Source organism: Melanotaenia boesemani, chromosome 1, assembly GCF_017639745.1.
Source record: "Melanotaenia boesemani isolate fMelBoe1 chromosome 1, fMelBoe1.pri, whole genome shotgun sequence".
In the NCBI taxonomy this organism is placed as follows: domain Eukaryota; kingdom Metazoa; phylum Chordata; class Actinopteri; order Atheriniformes; family Melanotaeniidae; genus Melanotaenia; species Melanotaenia boesemani.
The window spans coordinates 18,369,079-18,383,811 of record NC_055682.1 but is presented as its reverse complement, the minus strand read 5'-3'; the positions used below and the strand labels follow the sequence as shown (position 1 = coordinate 18,383,811).

At 36.7% G+C, this 14,733-nt stretch overlaps 1 protein-coding gene across 1 annotated transcript; it reads right to left on the bottom strand.

Annotated features, from left to right (window-relative positions):
* Positions 1 to 1,674: 1,674 nt before the first annotated feature.
* tmem276b (transmembrane protein 276b) lies at positions 1,675 to 14,662 on the bottom strand. Its single transcript, XM_041980742.1, has 4 exons — positions 13,978 to 14,662; positions 9,680 to 9,793; positions 2,431 to 2,568; positions 1,675 to 2,199 (listed from the first exon to the last, which is right to left on the bottom strand). The coding sequence occupies exons 1-4, from the start codon at positions 14,372 to 14,374 to the stop codon at positions 1,952 to 1,954; spliced, it is 897 nt and encodes a 298-aa protein (XP_041836676.1). The 5' UTR covers positions 14,375 to 14,662; the 3' UTR covers positions 1,675 to 1,951.
* Between the last annotated feature and the right edge of the window lie 71 nt (positions 14,663 to 14,733).

The window sequence follows — 14,733 nt, the reverse complement described above, 5'->3', positions numbered from 1 at the left end:
TGTATGAAGAATTGACGCTGTGTGGAAAATCTCAATCCAAATATTACATCAAACAATTTCAAATGAAAAATATTCTCACAAGAATAAAATGATCATCTATTATAATTGTTGGAAATTTGCATCCATTAACACAACACTTAAAAAGCCAACTATTTATTATTAATCCTTTTCACTTCAGGGATACTTCTTTTTTCTCATTTTCATATTAATAAACAAAGCAAAATAAGTTTATAGTGTCTGTATTTGCAATACAACTTTTTAAATGCACTTTTTTGCAGTCAGTTGCAGTTTGTGCTTTTTTAATCATATTTGGACGAATTTCTAATACATGTATTGAATCACAAAAGAAAAAAGAAAAGAAAAAAGAAATAAACAAAAATGTATAATTTTCTCTATTCTTGCACCTTCTGAATTTAAAACGCTAATACGCCACAAATGTTTATTTCCTTGATATTAAATCTTTTTAAATCAGTCAAGATACAAATAAAATAATGTAAAATTGGAGTACTATGATCCTTAAGATGTTTAGACATGTTCAATGGATTTAGCTCTTCATTTTTACCTTTGCTTCCCTTTCTTTTTGTATTTGTGTCAATTCCCAATAATAATAATAATAATAATAATAAATAACTCAGAGTTAAAACTCCCCAATCTATAAAATGCATCAGTAAGTGGTGATGAGCTGTATTATAAAAATCTCGCATGTTTTTGCAGCCACATTTTTTTTAACATATCATGATATTTGGTCAATGTTTGATATTTATAAATCACTGGACCTTGTTCAGATGAGCTTTTTGATTGTGCTTCTGTATTTCCTAAAATTTCTTAACCTGCTCGTATTCAGAGTACACTACAAGGCTGACCAGTACTAAAGGTAAACAGACACTTTCACATTTTTTTTCCAGATAATTTATGATTCAGCTGCCAGCAAACATCTGGAACTGTCAGAGCGGTGACAGAACAGCAAAGTTAATTTGCTGCTCAGCAGCTGCTATCTTTTAATGCTTTCTTTCACTTAATTGTTTTTATTTGGTACCAAAAAAAGACTTTTGAGTTGCTAAAACCAGTTAAGGATTCAACCCATTATCTCCAGCCCTCATTACCTTTTAACAGACAGAAAAAAAATCTTATTAAAAGTGACTTTACACTAGCAACAATCTGGATCTACAGAGATGCATCTGTACATAGAGGATTTTCAAAGAAGCATCAATTTGCTTTCCAAGGCAAATGTACTTCTGTGTACTGTCTAACACTGATGGCACTGCAACATCCATAATAGGCATCTACTCCCAGACCAGTGTTTGATATCAGTCAGTGTGCTCACTAATGATAAGCAGTGAAAGCCACTGCCAGCACTTTTTCTTAAGATTACTAACACACATGATAGAATGAAAGAGGAATGCTGATAGGATGCTCTAGCCTGATGTTTTTGTGTTTGTTCCAGTTGAAGGATTTTTTTTTTCATGTTTTATCTGGAGAAACTGAGCACATGTGAAAAAGCTGGTGCATGTGTGTGTGTCCTGTGTGGGAGTGTGTGTGTGGCTTTATGTATTTAAAAGAGCACCATTTTAAGACAAATTCTCTTCAGAGAAAACAGTCACTTTTAAATCACCATAAAATCTGCATGTCAAAATGAAAACAACCTAAACAAAAGAGGAAAAAATGTTCTATTTGTGCTATGAGAGCCATTCCCCAGTCATATGTTGCTGTACACGTTTCTCTCAATGTTCCTGGAGGTCCCTCTAGGGTTTTTTTTTTTACGATTAGTGTGAAGCTTGTAGATACTTTGTTGCTTCCTTCACAACTCAGGCACACTGAACACTGAAAGGGGATGGCAATGTTGGGGGTGTTGTGATATGGTGATTAGACAAGACTGTTTCAGAGTCAAACATCAAAGTTGGACAGGTGTGGTTTGTGCGTTCAGTGGGTCAGTTGCTTCACCATGCCACTGTCACACGGTTCCATTCTCCTGCCTGGGCTTGTGGGTTGTTGTGCGAGCGGGCGTGCTCAGAGAGGGGGCCAATGTGCAGAGGAAGCCAGCCAGCAATGTGAGACCGAGGCCCCCCCAGGCACAAAACATGGACCAGCCATAGCCATGGCTAATGTCTTCGGGGAGGCCGTACATGTAGCGAGGGTAGCGGGACAGCTCAAAGTTGATTCCAGCCACACATGTGCATAAAGAGATGATGCAGCATGTTCCTGCATGAGGAAAAGAGAGCAACAGTGATTTAAAAGGGCTCTTTATCGATCATTAAACTCTTACGTGTACTGTACATCTTAGTGCAGGACGAGAGTCAGATTACAGCTGGACATTGATCTGCTGTCTCATGTCAACCTAACAGCGCTCTCAGCTGTCACCAAATAAACATGGAAATTGAATAAAGTAGGATTTTGTCTGTATGCTTGTGCGCATATGTGCTTTCACAGTACCTCCCATGAGAAAGAGTAGCCCAGCTACATATTGCATGAGGTCATGCTGCTGGCAGCATCCCAGCACTCCAATGATCCAGCCAAAAAGGATGATGGATACAGCCATGCCCACAAAGCCAGCCGTCATTCTTCTTAAATCTGCAAGAAGACATGAAAACGTCACCCTGGCAATTTTGAGTTACAGATACAGAAGAGTAAAAAAGTAAAAACCGAAAACTATAAATGAGTGACATAGCAACCCAACCAACAACCTAATTTAATTTTAAAGAAGCAGCAGATTCTGAAAATGTCATTACACTCAAGTCAAAATTAAACATGTAATTTCCTTTGTAGTCTCACTATATAGGGAAAAAAAAGGAAAGATGGTGGATAATTATGGCTAGAAAAACTAACAAAACAGCAATTTTTTATAAAACTTTACTTTGACTGCACAGCAAAAACAGTTTTGTTATAATAAGAATTTGTTTCAAATTAGTGAGACAGGACCATTTTACATTGACTAATTTTTGTACATGGCAGCATTCATTGCAAACCCCAGCTATTAAATCTCATATCTGGAGTTTTTATTATACCAAAGCCTAAGCTTGTATTTATCCCAGCTTGCTGGAATGTAATATAAAATGGAAACTGAGGATGCAGGTGTAGAAAAATAAGGGTAAAAAAATATTTAGAGTAACTTAACCAGTGGCGGCGAACTATGGTACTCATCCTGGAAGTTTTAGATGTTTCCCTTTGCAAACACCTGATTGAAATTAATGAGTCACTGTGCATTAATGACTCAATAATGCATGGTGAGTCATTGTTATAGGCTTTTAAATCCATTTGATTTGAATCAGGTGTTTTGTAGCAAATAAACATCTAAAACTTGCAGGCCTCTGGTCCTTGATGACCAGTGTCCCCCACCACTGCTCTAAATTGACTGCACAAACAGTAAAAAACAGCATCAAAAGAAGTGATCACCCAACAAGCCACAGCAGGTATGCACTACACATTGGGTTTATTGGATTTATTGGTGGTTTATTGAGTGGATGGATAACCATTTTAAAAAAGACATTTAAGGAATGTTTTAAACTTCAAAACACAAAATCAACTAAAGCTGGGTACACACATAAAGATTATTGGGCTGTTTATGTCCCGATTTTGCCCCTTTCCAACCAAGTAAGGCAAATTCCTGATTATCTTTAGTCTTATAAGCTTTTTTAATAAAATGATTATGTGGTCTGAGGTGTGATATGAGCGAATTCGCCTTGACAGTCAGCTCAGAAACGGGTCGTAGCCGACAATCGGAAAACCTGAACATGTTCAATATTTACGACAAAATATCTTCAGGTGTGTGTGAAAAGGTGACGACTCCTGAGTTCTGACTCTGAATTGTGACGTGGAACAGAATGTAGCCAATCAGAGAGGGAGGCGAGCTGGCTGGGGAACAAGGAAGGATATAAAGTCCGTGTTCACGCTGTCTCCAGTCTGTTTTTTTTTTATTTTTATTTATGGATTTTTCTGTTAATAATAAGCAGACAACCATCATTACTTCATCATGTAGGACCTCTGTCCTGCAGGGTGTTGTGTTTTCCTGTTGTTGCCATGTCTCTTCTTCTTTGCTTTTGTTAGTGCACGTTTGATGACGCGAGATTTCTGGCTTGGAGGACTAGATTGTAGCTCGGTTGCAGGTCGCCATCGTTATGTGTGTGTTGTTCTGTGCTGAGATTATCAGACCACAGTACACACATTACGATCAAAACTGTTAAATGTCAGATTTTTTATCTTCACGTGTCAGGTCTCGAACAGATAAAAAATCTCATCAGATTAAAAAAATCCTTATGTGTGTGCCTAGCTTAAGGAGCAGAAGACGTATCAAACTGTATACAACAGGATTTTAGGAATTTGTTTTCGTTGGTGGTGCAGAGGTCTTAAACTTAGACATCAAATATAACACATTTAACTTTACAGAGCTAATTTGCATTTGGAAGCTGCTGTGAATCCACAATATGCTGTAATATCAATACAAGTAAAATCCATCATTCCTAATTTGTTGGTCAAAGAAAAGTAAAATTAAACATAAGAGTAGCTATGGAACAGTTATCTTAAAAGAAATTGCAGTAAACTCAACCTGTATGAGAATAATAGGAAAGAATAAGTAGCAGGAGTTCTTGGAACAGCTCAGAGATCATGGAGCATACAACATCATCTGTAAAACATCTGGATGTGGTGTAATGGCATTTGTGTACATGTACATTGTTGTACATATAGTGACACAAAGACATTCCATACACAGCCAGAAATTTTCTGCACCCTAAAAGAGGTGAAAAGACTCAAAAAACAAAAATTCTCTAAAATGTAGCAGACTAAACTATATCTACAAGACACCAGAAGAAGTTTCAAAACTAAAATGCATTAAAAGAAACGAAAAGATTACGGTACATTAAAAGAAATTAGCAGTAAAGAGGGCATGAACCAGCAGGCACCACTGTGCTGCCCCCAACTTTTCATTGTGAACAACAACCTGTGTATTTAAGGTATTACGTTAAAGCAGCAGAAATAGTGCTGAATGAAGCTTTAAAGTATTAGGAACCCCCCTTTGATGCCTCAAAATAGTTTGGTCCACTGACTAATATTCCAGCAGCAGAGCTCTTGTAATGATCCACACACAGCTGCCATCTGAGTCTAAGAAAGATATTTGGTTCAATCTAAGCTTGATTTTCATACCAAAATGCTTAATCTCCCTTACCTCCTTTATCACTACTGAATGTTTTACACTTCACAACACAACTACACAACATTTTATATAATATATATTTACATTAAATGTTTGGGACATTTTAATAAATTATTAGAGGCTTATAAAAAAAAACAACTATGTTACTTGATGAAGGTTGGTAGATGGTTTCGGATGAGATGTAGCTGTCACCATGTAAAAAAGCTTAATTTTCTGGGTTAAACCATTGTTATGGGTTAGTAGCAATTTTCACATGCAATTTGAACATATAGAAAAGAGGACGACTACAGTAACTTTAGAAGTCAGAGTACAGTGGTATTACAGGGTAATCTGACTGCATTTATATAGCTCCACTCTCATTCTGTCGACCATTTATAAGGCTTATCATTCTATACTGTCTCTGGTGTGAACACACTTACACAACAATGAACAAATCAGTGACAAAGAGGGGCTTGAGAACTTGGTCAATAACACTTTGGCATGTGAACTTAGGACACCAGGGCTCAAACAACTGACCTGTTGTTGCACAAATTGTTACTACTGTGCTATAATATAACTTCAGAGATGTGTTAAATTCATAATACTTGATATTATGTTTGCAATTACTGCAAATCAGAGGCAGCAAAATTGTATTAATAGATAACAATTTTTTCTTTTCTTTTTTTTTTTTTGTCTTAAACAATGACATAAACTCCAAACGTCAACATCTAAAATCCAGGATTTATTTTAAAAAAATGTAAAATGGCTCAATTCCAACCAACTTAAACAAGTAGGATGAGTCATGATTTGCTTCAACAGTGTTTTGTGGTTATCTAATCCACCCTGCCTGTGTGGATTGCTGTTTTGTGCTCTGTTGTTTTGGGGGTTGTTGGATTCGCCCAACATATGCTAAACCACAGGAACATGATAACATGTAAATTTTAGTAAATACGACTCATCCTCCTCATCAAACATTTTGTGGGATTGAGAGGGTTCAGCACTGGCTAAATGAAATGATCTTTGTGAGAAACTGGTTTGAACAGAAATGTTTTAGATGTACACACCTAACATGATAATTCTAAATAAAGTTAATGATTTCACCTTTTAAATGCTGTTAATATTTTTTTTAACCTGAGATTGTTTGCTTTGATGTGCCTATAGACCAGTGGTCCCCAAACTTTTCTGCAGGGCCCCCCTTTTCTTTGACAACAATTTTTAGCCTTGCTGTGGCACCCACTGTCATAACTCTGGGGCCTTCTGGTGGGGGGGCTCTGATCTGTTTGTTAGGCTGACATAGTTTATTTATGGGTCTAATAGATTAGTACTGAGTTTTATGGACCAGTTAGACTCTAACGCTAATTCCATAACACTCAGTAGTACGGCAGCCCAACAAACTCTGGGCCAGCCTGTGCAAGATCTGTTTCACAGAACTTTCTTTCCTGACCACTGGCACATGAAATACGTCGATCTGTGACCCATCACATCTGTACTTAACTGACACCAAGCTAAACCAATGAGATATTTTAAACCCATTTCTGGTTCCATGCCAGCTACCTATCATAACTGAGGGGAGATGACAGAAGGGAAGGCACAGGGAAATATTTTTAATATATTAAAAAAACAAACAAACAAAAAAAAAAACACTGCCAAATGTTCAAATATTATTGACATGTTTGCCATAATGATGATAAACTCAGTTCTTTTTACTGAATTGAGTTTAAATGTGTCACTCACCAAAGTGAATTGGATTTTTGAGTCATTTGAGTGACTGAATCAGTTAACCAGAGTAAATAGAAATCTACATGTACACACAAGCTAAACCTGCTTTTTTTCTGACTGATTCATACAAAACAGGAAAATAATCCATTTTATTGTGGAAAAAAGAGTGAAAAATCTTAGTCCTGCCCCTTACAAATAAAAGTTAAGTATGGGTAAAAAAAAAAAAAAAATGTCTGTGAGTCAGCTTCAGGATGCCGTGAGTGAATGATCCATGCGTACTGTGAGTGGGGCCGGGGCTACTGTGAGCAACTGAGTGATTTATTAATACTATGAGTCAGCGCCAGGATACTGCAAGCTACTGTGACTCGTAGCTCACAAAGAGGGAGGGGGTGAGTCGTAGACATAAGTACGTATCAACCGCCTCAGCTTGCAGCTGCAACACGCCAACAGGTCCACCATCTTGGTCCTGGCAAGAAGCTCATCAGATGTACACAACAGTTTAAACTGGATTTAATATTAAATGTTTGTTAAATTTCAGCTGACAGGGTTTAATCTTTGATGTATGGTGAAAAAAAGTTTACAACTGTAACGTAATTGTTAATCAACAGTTTATTGGGATTGACGTAAGTTATATTGCATGGGTTGGGAAAATTATTGTCAAAGCAAAAGTAAAACCAGGTACTTGTCAGGAGTATATGTGGTAGATTTGTTCTTGTAACACAGTAGCCTAGATATTATTTCTATTATAGTCCTCTGGTTTAAAAGCTGTGCCCCTAAATAAAGTAGTAAAATCTAATATATTGTCCATTAATTCATCTATAAGTAGATCCGTTTCTTCAACCCCTTGTCATCTTGAAACATCATACTGTGGACAACCACTTAATGTTTTTAAGTTTGTTTTTAAAAAATGTATTGCACCAGTTACAGTATTCAATGTTATTATAGGTAGCACTACAATAAATGTTATTTTAGTAAACCCTGTAGTGTTAAAAAGGTTCCAGGATCATTCAGATGCTGTCAGATTATGTCTGAAGTGGGACAGTTCTTGCATATTATCACTAGAATAACATTAGCCTAGTACAGGAGTCTGCAAACTGCATCTCCAGAAGCCACAAGTTGTCCTCTGGACCTTCCACAATGGCTCTTAATACATGACTAAAATGCTAAAGAGCTAACTAATCTTTTTAAAAAAAGATATAACAAATGCAGGTTTTAAGCAATCTTTCTTTTACATCATTTTCTATGAATATCTACATCCCATTGAAGAAAGTTTGTCTGTTCTCTTTTTGCATAGTTTTTTGTTGTTTGTTTGTTTTTTTTGTTTGTTTTTTTTTTGTTTGTTTTTTCAAACCTAAAAATAGAAATAAAAGTGTGGTTCTTTTAAAATGACAAAAAATTTCCTATAGTAGATATTTATCAAAAAATATAAGTTGTCTTTTTCCAAAAGATCTCGTAACATTTGCAGCTCTAAACAAGTTTTATTTAGCTGGACTGAGGGGAAAATGGCTCTTCGCATTGTAAGAGTTGCGGACCCCTGACTAAAAAAAACTATTGTTCATTCAAACTAATAAAAGTAATTTCTGGTAAACATGTTAAAAGATTGTTATGGTTTGTTCAGGCCCAAGCTGCCAAAGATCCAGGTGTCTTTCCTCCATTTAGTCCTTTGAAATTGCTAACGTGCCAAGACCAATATGGTGGTGCTATTGACGTACGAACTGGGGATCAATGAGACATCTATGTTTATATGTAAGTAAGCAAGTAAGTAAGTAAGTTTATTTCGAGCACATACAAAACCAAATGTACAGCCATGAAAATTCCAAATACAAAAAAGAAAAATGAAATAAAGATCATGTCTGTGGGGTCATTCACATGTGCTGCGAGTTGAGCGATGCTACATACTGTGAACTAGTGAGTGATTCTCTTGTGTTGTGAAGGAAGCTGGGCTAATATGAGCTTTGTACAGAGTGTTTTTCTTTCATTTACAGCTCATAGCAGGAAGGGAAATAGTCATGGTCTGCCAGGGAAATGGAGAGTTTAGTTAAGAAACACGAGCTGTTCCTTTGCCACAATTACAGTGATTAGCTCGACACATTTCTACAAGCGCAGTTAGAATAGCAGTTGCACAATAGTGATATGTTGTTTGGTCTCTTAAAACAGGAAAACAGCTGGTGAACTGGCTGTGTTCACTGGTTAAAATAACATTAAATTTTGTTATTTGATATCCACATTTAAGGGAGCACAAGATAAGATAAGATAAGATAAGATAAGATAAGATAAGATAAGTCAAATTAAATTAAAAGTGGGCCGAATATCCTGCCTTGAAGTACACCAGTTTCACATACACTCAGTCAACCAAACCTCTAAATGCAATGAGAATTTTTCAAGGGGATATCACCCTAAATGGCTCTTAAATGATTTTATATATCACAAATTTAATTTCGCTAACTTAGCAGCACTGGAAAATAATAAATATGCAGCATTAGCAAAAAGTTCAATTGTATCATAAAACAGTTAAAAAGAAAAAAATATCCTCAAACTATAAAGTGCATCCTTAATGTGAAAAGGCCATTTTTCTTAATGTATGCATTGACTGATATTGCAACCTGCAAGCTTAATTGTTCCAACTAATACACGGCAAATATGCCTGAATAAGTTGAATGAAATTAAAAGACGGCACTGCCATGGCTCCTAAACAGTTTCAAACATTGGTTTATGTCTCGTGTCATAGCTCATGTAGCTTGGCATTAAAGAATAATAAGAGCTAAACATGGGTAGTACATAAAAAGGCAAGATAACCAGTGACATGTAAAATCATGCAAACACTTGCAGACTTACGGAGTGCATGCCATTCATCCTGTCGTATGGTCTTTGTGATGTTGACTGGTAAATTTCGTGGTAGGATTGACGAAGAATAGTGATACTTGACAGGGGTGCATCTCTGAATTATTCCTGGAGAAGACAAAATGATGGACACAATTAAAACTGGAATGCAAATATACTTAGTTTGTGGAGTTAAGAGCACCAGTATGAATGTAAATACAATAAGATTTGCATTCTGAACCTTTGCCCCTCTTCTGGGATCAAAAGATAATCTGAATATACACACACAGCAGAGGAGTTTATTTATTTTCCACTCTCAGTAAGTTTTAATTTCCTGAGCTGGCCTTATTAACCTTGTTTTTCCAGCTCCTACGTTGCGATTATGAGGGGATTAGGAAACAATACGGAATATGGATTATTCCACCAAAGCTCTCATACTTAAATGTTCTGATTTAAACTGAATCTCTTCATACTTTTGTCTTCATTTAGGTTTTTTGGAGGCCACCTCTGTAATCCAGCTTCAGTCTTCTTTATCACCCTCTTAGCAAATCAGTTGCTTTACATAATTTAGGAAAGACCTGAATAATTTGTAAGCTTAGCTGCAGTAGTTTGTATATGTTCGAAAACAATGTTTTACTATTATTATTATTAATAAATCTGAAGAAATTTCACTATTTTGGTTTCAAAGGCTACGACCTATTATACCAAAAAGTTTCCCCAAATGTAGCTAAAACTGTCATTTGTTTGGGTTAATCAATTTGAACCATACAAGACAAGAGACAAGAAAAATTTTAAATATTTTCAATACCTTCACTGACTAACTTTATATTCAAGCAAATTTAGAATTTGATGTAAGTAACATGTGAAATGTTGGTATTGAGGCATGTTTACAATTGTGTTACATCACTCTGTCTTACAACTAAACTTGTTAATCATTTAAGAACTGATAATCCTAATTGTGGAGTATGGCGGGATAAATCCAAGTCAGTTATTACTAAATTTAAGCAAGTCACCATTTTTTTTTTTTTTGTTTGTTTTTTTATTATTGCTCTCTTTGTAATAAACTTTGGTGTTGTCAGCATCTCCTGGCTTTCAAACAAGGCTTTTCAAGGCTAAGCAATGTTGTTGTTGTTTTTTGTTTTTTTTTTAAGGATTTTGTACAAGACAGTCTGTGTTGGTTGAATAGCCAAAAATTGCTTTTGTGAGTTGAGGTCAATGCAAACAGATGCTTGTGCGCTTACTATAAACCAACCTTTTGGGTCAAATACCGACTAGTTCAAAGTAAACTTGAGCCAAGACGGATTGTCAACAACCTATTTCATTTTCAAAAAAAGGAAGGGTAAAAAAATGACAAAAGACAAAGAACCGTGGGTGGAAAATATACAGACAACAACTGCACTGTATAACCTTCCTTATTTCAGCTGTTTCATTCACAAAAAGCAGGTCTGAATTCACAGTGAGATCTGTCTTTTCTACAGCAGAGAAAAGCAAAAGGAGAATAGTACTGAGAACCCCACATCTAAAATTGTCCCACATATTTCTGAGATTGTCCACTAATAGCAGCAAAATACTACGTGTAGATATGTATTTGTAAAGGTGCATCACAAAGCAGCTTTAGAACATATTAACGCTACAAGCCTTTTGGTTGGTCCTCCTTTTATATTCAGTCATGACAGCCTCACCTGTCACCAACTAGTCTGTTGACTGTGGAATCCTCAAAAATACTTTTATATGCTTTGCACATTCTTTAAAAAATGTTCAGTGTACTTAAGTCTGTTAAATAAAGGTTTAAATTATTATCCACTTAAAGATTTGAGTTTTTGTTGTATTAAGAAAAAGAAAAAAAACTCTTCTCTTTTTGTACATTTTAATGTCTCTTGCTCACATTTTGGATGTTCAAGGCTTTGATTTGGATGTCCTTTTTTTTCATTTTTTTTTTTTTTTTGTAACACCTAAGGCTACACCTGAAGATGTTTGTTTGGTCATCAGGGTACTTTTTGAGTCCACGCTGTTCCAGCAAGCTGTGATACTGCAAAGACAATATGTGATATGAAGCTGCACCTCACTCACTAGTTTTTCTTAAGATGTTCAGTTAGTCTTACAAGCCTGTTTTCAGTGGAGTTCTCTTTACATCCTGTAAGGGCATTTTAACTTAGAGAAATATTTTCACACCTGGCGAAGCTTGATGATCCCAACTACCTTTGGTATAATCACTCTGGATGTTTTAATTGCCTAACATGATTAGAATTATTGACATCTTCTTGAAGTTCCTATTATCGTTGTGCTTCTGTTGAGGTGGAAGAATCATAGCTGTTATCTAGCGGTACCATGTAAAAACATTTTCACCCACTTCTATTCTGAGCAAGGGCCAAAATAACTGAAAGATGAAACTTTGGGGGTGTGTAAGGTATGTCTGCCAGAGTTTAATTTAAAGATGCCAAATTTGAAATGTTGTTATGTAAACACTCCCAAAAACGGTGTGAGCACATAAACAAATAACAACAAAAAACTTTTAAATACCTAACCAAATAAAGATTAATCCAAACTAACCACTTTCTAGATTTAAGAATATATTCAAAACTGTATATGGACGTATTACTCTGTTAGTGATATTACTTCACAGTAGCAGAATTTACACAGAAATATTCACACTTTGATTCTTCAGTCATGTTTGCCTTCATGTTTGGACAATTATCAGATAATTTATTAATGTCAGTTGATTTTAAGGCTTGTATTACAGACAGTATTGAGACAGTTTACACACAACTGTACTGACAGAGTTTAATTAAGTTATTTTTAAAAAAGCGTGGCTTTTGTATTTAATGTAATCAGCATAATACAATCAAAGATCTTTGAGTAAATACACATGTGGTGTAGAGTGTAACAAACTATGCAACAGCACAGTGGAGCTTGTAGAAAAAAAACACAGAACTAAAATAAGGTGTTTTGTTTACTGTTATCTAATGGAAATTCTTTATACCCATCATACATAATATATGAAAAACAAATTGCTCATTTATCAATAATTGCACAAAACAGTTTTTGGAAAGGAACATGGATATGAAATAAAGTGAAATGTGATCTTAAGAATCAGACATAACTCTCTACACTGGGCAATGATATGTGATTGCTTCGACAGCATATAACAGCTACTTCTTGGGCTAGTGGAAATGCTATAAACAGATTTTAATATATTTGGAAATCAGCCAAACTCCAATCTGTACCTCCATTCTGCCTGTTTGGAGCTCAGCATGCTTTGAAAAATCCCTGGCCAAAGTAACAATGGTTTTTGAGAGTTTTTCATGTCAGCAAAATGTCTTTATTTATTGTTTCAATTTTTATTATTATTTTAGTTGTTTTTCAACACTTCATGGATAGCCTATGTACACAGATCATATTTAATATAGTAGAACTGCCAAAAAATGTCCCATTTGGAAGCCCCAAGCTAAATGTTCTGGCATTTTATCCCTGAAAATAGTTTAGTTTGGTAGACATACAACATAAGGCTGCAAATTTACCACATAGCTGAGAGCTGAGTCAACACAACTGTGCAGCAATGTCAATAAACCTCCTAGAGTTTGTAGGTCAGGCAAATTTGATTTAACACCCTGTTTTTTTTTTCTTTAAGAGATTAAATTATCAAAAATATGTGTTAACCATTGCTTATTTAAAATAAATAGGTGTTATATAGAGTCTGTTATTGATTTTAAATTATCGTGGTGTAGCTGACATCATTCAGAAGGAGTTCTTAGAAGAGAAAATGATGTACCTTTCAGGTTGTTTTCAGGCGGTTTTGTGCTTCCAGTCTCACAAATCATATCACAATACCTTCTCTCAGCCATGTTTACCACAAAGGAAGATCCAGCTGTGTTTGTGCTCAGCTTGGACCAAGCAGGGCATCAAGATGGTCTGAAATGTGTTTTTAATAACAATTTACTATGAGGACTTAGGAATGGGTTGTCTCTGTAGAGAAGAATTCAGAACATATTTAGGTTGTCATCCCCTGTAAAAACTTCATGGTATTAACTGTTAGAAGATGATGTTTAGTACCCAGTAGACTTTGTGTGAATAACAACTATGACGGTCCTTTAGCTCGAGACTCGGGTCTATTCAGAACCATGGACAGCGAAATTTGCCACTGAAATAATTTAACTTAATGTCTCTGTAAGTCAAGTTTTACTTACAGAATGCGATCGCAGAAACAAGGCGAGCGGTCCCTGAGTGATCTTGTGTTTGTGTCAGGTTAGGTTTGAGCTTATCACAGAGCCCCACGGCCTGGTGCGCACCAGAGAAACTAGGCTTCACATGTTTACCTTTGTATATAAGGTCCTCGGTCTCCAGGTCGAATCCTTCCCGGTGACACTTCCTCCAAAGCCCAGAGATCGTGGAGTTAAACTGTCGGCTGCAATGAGACTCCATGGCAGACGCTGCGGCCAGAAAGTGCCGCTTCCCTCTGATGAGAGGAGCAGCATCTGGGCCGTTACCTTTCCTCTCCAGGCTCTTGGGAGGCATCTGAAGGGGGAGGTTGTGGCTTGAAATGTAGATGTAACCTGGGTCGTTCCGCTTGTTGGCATAGTTTTTACACCTCTCTCGATGTCTCCTCGCATCCGTCTCGTACCAATAATCGGTGCAAATCGCCATGGCGAGAAGCCCTAGCGCACAGAAAGCCAAGAAGAGCCCTGTGCTGGTTAATATTTTCATAGCGGCCATCTTCCCCGCTTGATGGAGAGCCCAAACAGTCGCAAGAAGGTTCCTCCGTGGCCGTGGCGGTGGTGCTGGTACCGCGTGAAATAAATCACGACGGCACTCAGAGCCTCTCGCAGTCCTGAACCGGGAGCATGATGCTACGAGGCCACTGTTGTCTGGACTGAATGCTGCGCTCTATTGTTATGGTGCCCGGTGGATGCAATGTTGTTCCCACCATCTGTTATGGTACAGGAGGAGAGGGGATGGATGGCGACCAACGCTGTGAGGAGGAGGCAAGGGCAGTGATGTAGTTGCGCTGTCTCTCCTCCAGGTTGTTGCGGGATGGGGAACAGACAAAAATATGCTCTGTTTAAGGGGGGGAG

Coding starts and splice junctions, on each gene's coding strand:
- tmem276b (XM_041980742.1), bottom strand. CDS start 14,374: ATGGCCGCTATGAAAATATTAACCAGCACAGGGCTCTTCTTGGCTTTC. Junction 9,794..13,977: donor CGAGGACCTTATATACAAAG/GTAAACATGTGA, acceptor TGTCTTCTCCAG/GAATAATTCAGAGATGCACC. Junction 2,569..9,679: donor GGATGAATGGCATGCACTCC/GTAAGTCTGCAA, acceptor GTCTTCTTGCAG/ATTTAAGAAGAATGACGGCT.